The sequence below is a fragment of the Falco cherrug genome, chromosome 4 (assembly GCF_023634085.1).
Source record: "Falco cherrug isolate bFalChe1 chromosome 4, bFalChe1.pri, whole genome shotgun sequence".
Classification (NCBI taxonomy): Eukaryota; Metazoa; Chordata; class Aves; order Falconiformes; family Falconidae; genus Falco; species Falco cherrug.
The window spans coordinates 35461531-35473714 of record NC_073700.1 but is presented as its reverse complement, the minus strand read 5'-3'; the positions used below and the strand labels follow the sequence as shown (position 1 = coordinate 35473714).

Sequence of the window (12184 nt, the reverse complement as noted above, 5' to 3'; positions counted from 1 at the left end):
AACCAGCTCTCTTACTGCACTGACATATAACTGACCCTGATGCAACCTGTGTAGTATCCCACCTACAGAGATACAATCTTACTGGTCTTTCAATCAGCTCAATGCAAGGTTGCAGGTCAAGGCCAAAATCAATGAAATTCCATTCGATGCCCTCTCGCTGGTATTCTTCTTGCTCCAATATAAACATTGTGTGGTTGAAGAGCTGCTGAAGTTTCTCATTAGTGTAATTGATGCACAGCTGCTCAAAGGAATTGATCTGTGAAGAGGGAAAAAAGTGAATTCCTAATGTTAGAAAGAGACAAGATAAATTTGCTGTCTGCTGTTTTTTTCTACATACTACAATAATTCAAGTACAAGGATCTATATTTTCCTAATGTCTTGGAAATTTACAGTAAGTTCTCAAGTGGTAAATCTTTGTACTGGGACCCGTTCATAAGACGCAGACCCTGGCTCTATGCGCTGAGTGCTGCAGAAGCCCAGCAGGAGGATGCTGCTGGCCCCCAGCCCTTCGTGCCCAAGGGAAAGACAAGCAGCCAGGTGTAGCAGGCCTGTAAGTCATGTTGGCCACAGGCTGCTAACCAGCTTGAAAGAAGCAAATTGGTTTTGGGACTCTGAACTTAGATTTTTGTTATCTTATACCCAAACCACTGCGTGACAATAAGGAGTTTAGTCAGCTTGTGTCCCACAGCGCATACCTCAAAAATCTCAAATCCAGCAATGTCAAGGATCCCCAAGAAGGAAGCGCCTTGTCTTTTTGTTTTATCGAGAGCTTTGTTTACACGAGCTAGAATCCAACGGAAAAGACGTTCAAATTGTGCCTTGGCCAAAGCCTCTATGGCAAAGTCCGCCTGAAAAAAAAAGAAGAGCAAACTGCAAGTGAAAGAAGAAACCCAGTTAGCTGCTAATTTCTGTGGAGATGAGACAGAAAACTGATACTTCCTTTCAGACAAGATGTAAGAAAAAAAGGAGAAATTAGAATAGTTTCAGGAGAGCTGAGCAGACTGCAAGTAGGTATACCTGCTCTTTGGTCTGAGCTTTCTGAACAACATCTCGTCCTACTTTGATCCTTGGAGTTAGAATAGATCTTGTGAAATCTGTCACGTTAATCCCCATCAGGTGACACACTTTTTGTGCAGCTAGGATAAAAGAGTATTGTTTTATTTCAGATTGAATTTTTTCTTAGCAGGTCAGTAAGTGTGAATACAAGCAGCTCTGCAAGTATGTGACGTTATTTATCTTCCTTAAAAGCTCCTCTGTTGTACGTACAAGAGATGCCACTTGCTATAGAAGTATTATTCATGATCCAAGCAGCAAAATCATGGTTCATCAATTTATGGATTCAAGATTACCAGAAAAGGTAATGATAATTGAGCTGATTTTAAGTATAGGATCTCTTTTAAAGCCTGTGAAGTATGTATGTAATAACAATTAAATAAAAAATACTGATAGGAGTGCTCACTCAGCTGCTATTTTATTATTTTTTTAATGTTAACTGATCTTTTTAAAGTGGTAAATCATACCAGTATTGTCTGGCATAGAAGCTTGATCGGTGTTTCTCTCCTTCTTGAAGACAATATTACCCAACTGTAGGACAGATGAAACAACTCTCAGTATAGCTGCAAGAGAAACAGATAATATAAATGAGAACCAGAACAGACACATTTTGAAATGTGCCATCTATTGTCTGTGAAAACAAAGATTCATTCTATTGCCTATGGTAGTCTGAACCTCTATGGGAAGAGCTAGGTTTGTTTTAAAAGACCGTGCCATAAACTGCAGCAGTCTGAGAGCTGACTGAGCAACTATCTCAACAATCTGTACGGTGGAGTGAACAGGCCAGTCTGGGAATACCAGCACCTCCAAGCTAAGTTGTGCTGGCTCCCCAGGTCTCAGGAATTCATCTCCCACTCACAGTGGCCTGTACCGTCTTCCTTATTCAGTCACTTGACAATCTATAGTTCTGTCTTCAAAATAAATTTTAAAAATCTATGAATTACCAGCAGCTTCAAAAATGTGGCACTTCTGAAGCTCCAGTTATGCAGGAACATGTGGCTATTTAGTTGTGCCACTGAAACCAAATGTATACAAATCTTTGAAGGATTAGTTTCCAAGTACAGAAAAGTAATTGGTTGATGTTTGATTACTGACATGTATAAATGTGATGTCAGCTAACTTCAGGTAGTAAAGTCTACTGAGATTTTATGAATCTAGGGGGTTCTATTTGTTTATTTGGTAAACTGGAATACTGTCCTAATGGGCTTATATTTTAGAACATGAAATCAAAGGACTTCAGACAGTAACAGAATGACTCCTGTTGTAATAGAGAATGCTTCTGTCAACACCAACACGCATGTCCTGGCAAGACAACGAACCAGTCTTCATCAGTAACATCATCTGAATTTACCGAGGCACCAAGGCTGGGATTTGCAATACTGTCCTGCAAGGCAAGGCATTTTTTTCTCACCATCCGTCAGTCACTGCTGCAGGGACGGGATGTGACAGATCTCTGTTCCTTGCTGCCACAGCTGGTCCAAGACTCAAGTGATGGGGTGACCCTGTTTGTGCCACCAGGTGTCACGGGGCATGGCAGTGTGCATCCATGGGCAATACACACTGGCATGCATCAGCTGAAGCCCTGCTTGCTCCCAGGAACAGTGAGAGGTAAAAGCTACACAGAGATGTCTCTGGCAGGCCCATGTTCTCAAGATAGTTTAGTTGTTTCACGCTCTTTGTTTTTATTTGTCTTTTTTCTGAGTCAGTGAATACAAATATGAGCTATTTAAGCCTGTTTAATTTCTTCCAAAATTAGAATATTTTGCAACTTTTTCATGCTAGTTGTTGGAAAGTTCTGAAAAAGTGGCTTCAAATGGTTGTTACTGTTGTTAGAGCTGACTTGAATTCAGTAGTCTGTTTTGGGTACATATGGAGTTCTTGTGAGAAATCTTCCCTTTCACACAAACCACCTTTCGAAACCCTATGTGCTATAGTACTTTTGCATGCTGACAACCCCACTGATGCTGTGGAATTCAAATGAGTCAGGAGTGCATCTCACGTTCCTCTTACAAGCAGGCCTCCAGAATTTATAAGACTTATAAGAAAAAGCCTTGCAGCTCTTTATTCAGATGGACAGCAAAATATTGTGACAATTATTTTCTTTGTTCCATGTTTAAATTACTGGGTAGACCTGCCCTGTGCATTACCAGTTGTTCTGTTCATCACAGAGATAATTTCTTTTTGATGATATGAACTCTCTTTTCCAATATAGGTGGTGATTTTTCAATATTTCTTCACTGCGCTTCCAGCAAGTGCTGCCAGTTTAAACCTTTGAGGTGGTTTGCAAGGAGTTTTCATTATTGGCTTCAGCTGCTCCCACCGGTACCCACTGGAGCAATGGGAGAAGGTAGGCCACTGTAGTAATTATTTAATTAGAACTTTTCTAACAGCAACCTAAAATGGTTAGATGGTAATTACATCTCTTTGCAAGGCAAGAACTGTCACCCTAATACAAGACTTCCTGAAGCATCACCCTGTTTGACACAAGGGTGGCAATGATTCCAAGGAGGCTGGTAGTGTTTTGTGTTGTGGATCTACAACAGCAGTTTCAGTGTCTTCACTGCCAGTGTATTCTCAGCCCCTGCTATCCTCCCCTCAGATCCCTGCTGCTGGTTTATGTTGTCCTCAGGCACTGTACCGCTACCAGTTCAGTTGCTTGTTATTACTGGCTCTGACGATGCTTGTGTGACATGACCTTCATCCTGTGTTTAGATCCTGCCTTGATCTTGTGTCTCTCCTGGTCACACAGAACTGAGTTCCCATATGATTCCCAACGTGAAGCAGAAACAAACCTGTGCCTGAGAAGTTTTACTTTATAAATAGAGAACCTTAATTCACTTTCCATGAGACATCTATGGTTTAATTAATCTAATACCTCCTGAGGAGGAGGGAAGTCTATGGGCACTAATTCACAGTGCACTTAGAAACAGTAGCTAGGTAACGGTTGGTAATAGTTTTACACAGAGGATATAAGAGGCAACCAGGTTAAGTAACATAGGTACATTTGGAATCCTCCAGTTGGTAGTTCATACAAGATCACACTTCTCCAGAGAAACACAGACGTAAAATCTGAATAATCTTAGTTTTCTTATGAACGTAGAATCTTACTTCATGTGCGTGTTTTGCAAAGCGATTATTCTGGACAGAATTAACCCCCGTACATTTGCATCTCTCTATTGCAGATGTATACCTGGAATACAATCTTGCTAACAATTCTCACCTGTCTGTTCCTCCTCAGTAAAGCCCATAATTGTCATAGCTTCCAAGGTCTCCTGGAACATCTCATCGTCTTGTTGAGCAGGAATAGGCACATGGCCATTGGATAGAAAGGTATAATTGCCAAAGCCTTCCAGCAAGAGGTCATCTAAAAAGCAAGGAAGAAAAGCTTTACTTAAGTGTGTCAACTTAATGTTCTTGGTTCATAAGTCTTCCTGGTGAACAACAGGAAAAAAACCCCAGTGTTTTCACCATGGGAAGACTCTGCTTTTAGGAGTTTAGGGTTTTGTGGTGCACAAATATTTTCAGAATAACTCTTCATTTAGCAAGCTTGATTGTTTCCAGTTTTCATTAGTAACTGGGGATATCTCTGCCCCACAGTGGAATTTTGCACCCTATGGACTCAAACTGAGCCATTCTGCCCAAATGTCTTTTATTTTATGCCATGTGTAACCTACTCAGAATTACACCTCTCCCTGTGGGGATTTATATCAGGTAATAAGAATGGTACCAGGTAGCAACCATAGTGGGCCAGACTGAAAGGCTCTTCAGCTCTATGCTGTGACAAACAAAAAATTCTTAGGTAAGGAGCGTAAAAAATAGGGAAAATACAGTTATCCATTGCTTTGTATGTTCTTTGGCAACCAGTGATTATGACATCTTTCCCAAAATCACTGGAACTGTGATATTCCTATACATATAATATCTTATCCTTCTTTTCGGATCCACTTACACTTTTCACCTTCTGAACATTCCGAAGCTATGGTTTTCACAGTGTAATAATGTGCTATCGGAAAAACATTATCTTAATTTATTTTAAAACCACAAACCAGTATTTTTATGGGGAACCCCAGTCTCCTGTGTAAGAAAATAATTAATAGCTCTTCCCTAATCATCTTCTCAATATCATTCAAGATGGGATCTGAATGGGTTTACATTTCCTGTGAGTTGAAACGTCCTGTAAACTACAGGCAACCTGGCTTAAACAGGTTAATGTGAATTGAAGCTTTCTTATAATTCACTTGAGAGAGTTATTTTCTATTGCTAACAAGCTGTTTGTTTATAGAAAGGATTGAATAAAATACAATTAAAGAAGTTAAGATAAATTACCATAAATAGCCATTGCTCAGACTTTTCAATGAGATTTAAGAATTATTAGCAAGTAACTTACTTCTCATTTGCTCGGAAGCTCCAGCAATCAAATAGTAAAAGATATGAAATGTTCGCTCATCTTTAGCCTGACGAATAGCACGGGATTTTTCAAGCAAATCTGTTTGTCAAGTGTGTTAAAAAAAATCAGTAACATATTTCAGTCCTTCCTTAATTGTGCCATCAGCCTCAGTAGCATCAATAGCATTGCTGAAATATTTGCCACAAGCTTGTCTAACATGAACATGCATCCAATTCTGTGTTCTGGTATTGCTATAACTCTCACCGCAATGATTAGATCATTTTCCTACCTCCTATTGTATGTTAAATGCTGGTAATCGTGGTAATAAGTACCACAATAGACATAAATGCTTCTAAAACCAGATATATAAGAATAGTAGTCACAATATGATTCACACCACTGTTAAAATGAAGTACCAATACGATTCTTTCAACATAAGGTGGGGCTGCTAGAAAAAAAAGCTCTTGAAGCCAGCATTGTAAGTATAAAAGCAACTTTATTTATGGTCTGGTTTTGTGACTATAAACTACTAAAAATGAAGTGGGCAATAGTGTAAGTATTTCAACACCAGTCAGTGATTCACTCTTGAAAAGCTGTAGTTAAGACCAAAAAAATTAAACCCTTATTTTTGCTAAAGATTGCTTGTCAAAGTAAGAGCAGAAAGATGAACTGTTTGCTGTTTGATGCTACACCCTGTAGTTAAGGTCCTTCTTTATAGCTGCATCTTTATTTCTTATGTATTGGAGCAAACAGCTCCTTTTCTATGCAAAGATGAGCCATGCAGCACTGAGGAATCTAGCTACATACCAATTTGTTCATTAAAACACGCTACCTCTTAAACATAACCAAGGGAAGAGGCAACAGTACTTGGCAAGCAAAGCCAGGCTAAGATGAATTTATCTGAAATGGCTGTATTTTTCTTGAAAAATTACGTTGAGGTTATTGATACAGAGCTCACTGCTCTGGGTGTGCCATTTGAGACAGCAGGACAGTATTTAATGTCCAGAGCAGTCAAGTCCTTTGGACGTTTCTAGCACTTGATGCTATCTGGGGCATCAGCACTGGCAAAATATTTGCTTCCCTTCAGTTGACTGACAGTTTCCATAACGTGTTATTTCTGACCATGGCAGTTTAACAAAATGTGCAGACATCAAGTCAGGTTCAGGATAAATTGTCCCTGGGTATGACAAAGGGAAAGGATCTGTAAGGGCTCTGAGACAGCTCTTCCGACTGCACCACGTTCTTTGGCTTTTCCTGTGTCTTCTGTTCTTATTAATACGAAGTCTTCAGAGGGGTGGAAGGGGAAGGTATATTACTTTTATTAAAATGATGCTTTGATCCTCCAGACATTAACTAGAAAGCTGCCATACTAGATACTGCATAGACATCTACCTTAACGGGTTACTCTCAGTGCTTTATCTTGGAACGCCTCTGTCCCAGTACAACATATATGGCCTTTGCTATACCTAAACAGCAGGGCACGTACAGCTTGATCAGGCTTGATCATTCAGTCTGCAAGGCTCAGAACCCTTCCCTTACAGAAGCCCGGGTGCACAGGGCTGAGGGTGAGATCATACTGAGCATCTGGTCTTCATCCCAGCACGCAGCCAGGACCAGGACAAAGTGCCAAAGCTGGACTTGAAAACTGGGAAGCACTCTCCAGATTCCTGGGCAAACTAGTGATAATACCGAGCATTCGGTGTTTTTTCAAAGTGCCTGTCACAGCACCAGTAAGAAACAGTAAAATGTGAAAACTTTTTATGCAGCTGGAAATGTAGCCCACAGGGAACCAGAGTGACCCATGCAGGATCACATTGATACAAAACAAAACGACCACATAGCTCTCAAGATCACATGCAATCTCCACCACAGAACAATCTTTTCCCTTCAAGTGCCCTGCTGTTGCCTTAGGTACGATGCCTCCACTTTCTGCAGCTGTATATTGGGGAATAGCACACTTTCCTATAGCTGAGAAAACAGACCCAAAAATGTAAACATGAGAGTAAGACGAACTGAGACGCTGATATCAGCATAAATGGAGCTACTTCCCTCCATCTTTGTTTATACCAGCCTCAGCAATATTTGCCTTTCTTAGACATGCAGTGGAGCTTGTTTATCCTACTTCCTTCTGCTCCCCCTGCTCAGCTCCCAGTGCAGCTCACTGAAAAGGATACAAGTCTCTATGTTTGCTCCGACAATGTAGCCTGTCACATCAAAGTTGATGCGGATGAATTTGCCCTGTAAATGAAAAGAAGATCTAGATTTAACTGTTCTTTCAGGTTAGGCCAGATTTCCCAGGATTAGTATTTAGCCTGTTTAATAAGACGTGTGCATCCTCTTAAGAATAACATGCTTGATGCCCTCCTGCCGGGACAACCCATGGAAAAGCCTGCAGGGAAGTGAACTTCTCTGATATTCCCTGTGCAGAGATTTGCTCCCACATTTGTTCAGGCACTTAGAGGTAAAGGAATCCTCCCTACTGGACCAGGCTTTGGAAGCTGGGGATATGACAACATCTATTTTTTACTTTGATTTCCATAAGGTCAATAAGGGAATAGTGTTGGATCTGCATAATTCCCACTGCTAAGGTTCGTCTGCATAGATCTCTGAATTTTGCAGGGAGAGAACAGAGGTGGGAGGGGAGGGTCTGCAGGGAAGACAAGCATCTGCCAGCACCCCTAGAAAAAAGCATCATCAAATAGTGACAGCCCTCAGCTCACATCATTCTAACTTGAATCTGTATAACTGTTTTATCTTTTTCTCCTGTAAGTTTTTAATTTAATACATTAACCACTTATGCTAAGTGACAATCCCACCTTATGAGATATATGCTCAACAGTGGTGCAAGGAACAAGAAAGTACAGATTTTGTTTGCAAATATTCTGAAGGTGGCTATATCCTGGACCAGGAATTGACTCTGGAAGGTCACACATAGACTGCTAAATTGTGAGATGACAATGGTACTGTCAAGTTGGAGCTTGATCTTTAATCTTCTATAAGGCAAAATTCCTATTTCAGAGAGGAGTTCTGAAATGTTTTTAAGGGATTAGTTTTATGATACTCTTTAAAGTGAAGCACTCATGAGGGCCACTGTCTGTACATTGTGTTTTAAAAGATGTTATACCTCCCCCCCCACACAGACCAAACTGGATTTCTCCTACTTACAAATCTGGAGGAGTTGTCATTCTTCACAGTTTTGGCATTTCCAAAAGCTTCAAGAATAGGGTTTGCCTGTAGAAGCTGTTTTTCCAGCTCACCCTAAAATTAATTCAGAAGCAGTTAACCCTAAACTTCATAATTACTTAATTAAAGCCAACACATGTACACTGGAGAAAAATGTGAAAGATAATTTAAGCGTCTAACTTTTTTTTTTTTCTGAATACTGCATGTCATGTGGATTTGTTTTAATTCTCTGTTAATCTGTGTTTATATATTTGTGCATTGACTGCTGTGCTGTATACATGACCCTTTTCCAGCCCTGTTGCCTGTGACAGATCAAAGTCTATTAATCTGTCCAGCATCATAACTGGCCTTTCTTTTAAAAAAAGGGTCAATGTCAAATAATTTTTTTCTCAGTTTAATATCATTTTTGGAAAGGATATTCTTAAAAAAACCTCTAGCTTGTCTTTTTCAAGTTAGTTTATTGAGATCCTTTGCTAGCAAATGACGACGTAATTAGAATAACTTGCCAAGAATCATTTTAATGTAATGCAGCACAAAGCTACAAAGCAGATTTCATCAAGTCTATTAATAATGATCCATGCAAGGCTAAAGGTTAAATACAGAAATGCATTGATTTGTTTCAAACTAGGATAATGGATTCTCATGCAAACACACAAACTTTGTATTATATTGTTAATTGTGATTGGTAATGCTAATGAAACAAATCATGCAATGAAATAAGCATGCATTTAATACTTCTATTTCTAAACAAAAGAATGAAGTTGAAAATCCTTTGCTTATGAATACAGCTTTTCTGAACTTTTCATTCAGCTCTGTCCTATGAAGTCACTCAGTTTCACATTTGCTTCTTGTCATCCTGTTGTTTGAGTACAGCTCTGCAGTAACATGCATTATTTCAAATAACTCACCCTGAAATGGAAAAAGTCCTTGGTAGAGAACGTGATATCATTTGAATCATTTTAATTAGAAAATAAGGCAATATTTAGGTTGAATCTAGGGAAAATAATTTGGAAAATGAAAGTACTTCCCAATTAGTGTGTAAAACTGATAACCTTTTTTTAAAATGCTGTTCCTGAATGTTTTGTAACTTCTGTGGCAATGATGAGACCTGCCTCAAAAATATCGTTAAAAAGGAACAGTTTGTTAACAAATGGCTAAAATAATCTGCATGGTCACGAGACAGGAGAACGAATACTTTCCTGACAGCACAGATCTTTTGAGAGGTAAGGCATGTATCAAGACTGCGCTTCGAAAAAAAGAAAATAAAAACCCCACCAAAAATCTCCCAAAACTTACTACCTAAGAGTTGGAGGAACAGGGAAAGGAGATTTCCAAACAGGCTAATACAGGAGTCCTGGAATAAGTGATGAATTCCTAAAAGTACCTTAAGTTTCTCTGTACTGAGCAACTCTTCCCAATTACACTCTGTAGACTTCAAAACTCCACTCTAAGTGTAGGGCGTTGCTGAAATCGGATGGTGACGTCTGAGATAGAGCCTTGTCTGCTATACTGAAGCAGATACCACCTGCTTCTAGTGAGAACTGAGCTATGCCATAAACTTGGGATAGAAAACTGTGCCTCCAAATTAGCTGCACTGTATGCATCTCTAAGTCCACTGAGCCCCGCAGCTGCCTATGCCAACAACGAATGAGTTTTTTTGCAGAGAGCTTGTCAAATGGAGTACTAAATTAACTAAGGGGCAACACACTTTGTCATAGCCAAAGTCTGAGAGGCAGCAGTCAGAATGGGGGAAAAAAAAAGACCCCATTAAGAAAAATAATCCCATTTGCCTGGTACAGAAACAGAAAGAATATGCCAGCAAACCTCCTCTATTCCCAAAGCATTGGTGTGCTGGTGCCACAGTACAGGGGGGTCATGAGGTCCTGTAAGAAACTGCTGTAACACACCTGCAGACACACGCTGCGGTGGAAATGGCTCTGTTACACATCATAGCAGCAAGCTAAGAACATGCTAACTTTTGTGGACGTGAACAATTCGCAACATTTACATGAAAATGTAAAATTGAAAGCAGTATCAAATGAAAAGCATGCAGCTAAAGGAATCGATCAAACACTGTGAGGTTTAGAAATTATTTCACAACAGTCCTAAAAAGTTCAACCTGAAGCACGGGAAGCGTTTGGGTATTTTCATTCAGAAATCACATTGCTCAATTTCAGGCTGAGTGGCTCTTTCAGGATCGTGGGAAATTTCATTCAAACTATGGCAACTTGAACACACACATAGAGAAGAGAGTGATATTTGAAAGATGGCCCTGCCTGTGTCAGACCTCATTCTTTACCATGGAGCCTGACACAGTTAGGGTTGATTTGTGAGAGCATTTGGCGCTATTGTTGCTTTTTATCATATCATACAACATATTTCAACAAAATCTCTCTTAAATTTTCGAGGTGCAACAATAGCATGCAGATCTACACTCAGTGCCTTAAACACACATCAAACAGTCTAAGTTACTCACGTAAGAAAAAGATGGACCTTGCTGTATTGAATAACATGGTATAAAACAAGTGTCAGTATCATTTCCATTACAGACATTTTTACTGTTTTTCCTGTATTAAAATAACCAACACACAGTTTCCATGCAAATAAACCAGGGATACAAATACAAACGATCTATTGCAGACATACCAAGAGTACAAATAGCTTTAACATATATAGAGCATCTTAACTGAAGAAAAAAAACAAACCCTGAAGCAAAAGGATGGGATTTGGATCCAGTCCCAGGTTAGTCTCCCAGGACCAGGCAAGGACAGATATTTTTATGGTAAATCCACAGTTCTACTCCTGTGCAACTGAGGCATTTTGCTATTCATTATTTTTTAATGACTGCGATTGTAGCGTCAGTAGTCTCAGTCACCGGATTACTATTTGTCAGCACGTTATAGTACAACTTAGACTTTCTCTCAGCTCCTATCTGGTGGAATTTGCCTTCAGGTCTGTCTTGGGGCCAATTTGATCCTGAGCCTCATGCAGTTTCCCAGAGGAGTCAGCAGCGACTGCAGTTACATGCCTGTTCGGGATGGCCTTGAAACCACAAGTTCATTTCCCCTAGCCACTGAGCAGGGACCCAGTAGGAAGAAATAAGTTTTTTGGATAAACATTCAACAAAGGAAAATGATGCCTTTAGTCTTGGACCATTTCCACTACATTTAATCACAGATTTCTAGAAAAATACTACCCTAAGGGACATCTACTCCCTTCCCTGCCCCAAAGCAGAATCTGCTGTACATAAACAACAATTATTTATGGTGGAAGAGGCCAGGCTGCACAGCGTGTGCTCTGGAGTCCTCTATCCATCAGCATACAGGGTAGGCAAGGGCAGCTGCAAGACCCAGCATAGGTGTGGTCATAAGATTTTTATTTCCCACTGCACTACTAATTACTTATTTTGGGCCCAGTCTTGCATTTGGGATGCGCTGAAATGTCTTCCTGAATTAAGCCTGTTTTGTCATGAAAGTGAATTGCTGCACGTTTTGGGTTTTTTTTTTTTTTTTGGCAGAAGTTTGAGCAACATTCAAAAGGCTGGAAATTATGTGGGACCTG

At 39.8% G+C, this 12184-nt stretch overlaps 1 protein-coding gene across 4 annotated transcripts in view; it reads right to left on the bottom strand.

The window, feature by feature from the left end:
• Nucleotides 1-12184, bottom strand: part of MYH11 (myosin heavy chain 11) — a 61705-nt gene that overhangs the window by 20890 nt on the left and 28631 nt on the right. For 3 of the 4 annotated variants that reach the window (XM_027810143.2, XM_005442478.4, XM_027810145.2), the window contains exons 6-14: nucleotides 11100-11120; nucleotides 8606-8698; nucleotides 7615-7678; nucleotides 5441-5539; nucleotides 4274-4417; nucleotides 1521-1616; nucleotides 1018-1136; nucleotides 696-848; nucleotides 83-256 (exon numbers count right to left, since the gene is read on the bottom strand). In XM_027810143.2, coding sequence (XP_027665944.2) covers nucleotides 83-256; nucleotides 696-848; nucleotides 1018-1136; nucleotides 1521-1616; nucleotides 4274-4417; nucleotides 5441-5539; nucleotides 7615-7678; nucleotides 8606-8698; nucleotides 11100-11120 — 963 coding nt within the window. The remainder of the gene's footprint in view (nucleotides 1-82; nucleotides 257-695; nucleotides 849-1017; nucleotides 1137-1520; nucleotides 1617-4273; nucleotides 4418-5440; nucleotides 5540-7614; nucleotides 7679-8605; nucleotides 8699-11099; nucleotides 11121-12184) is intronic. The other variant, XM_027810144.2, reaches the window with a different exon arrangement.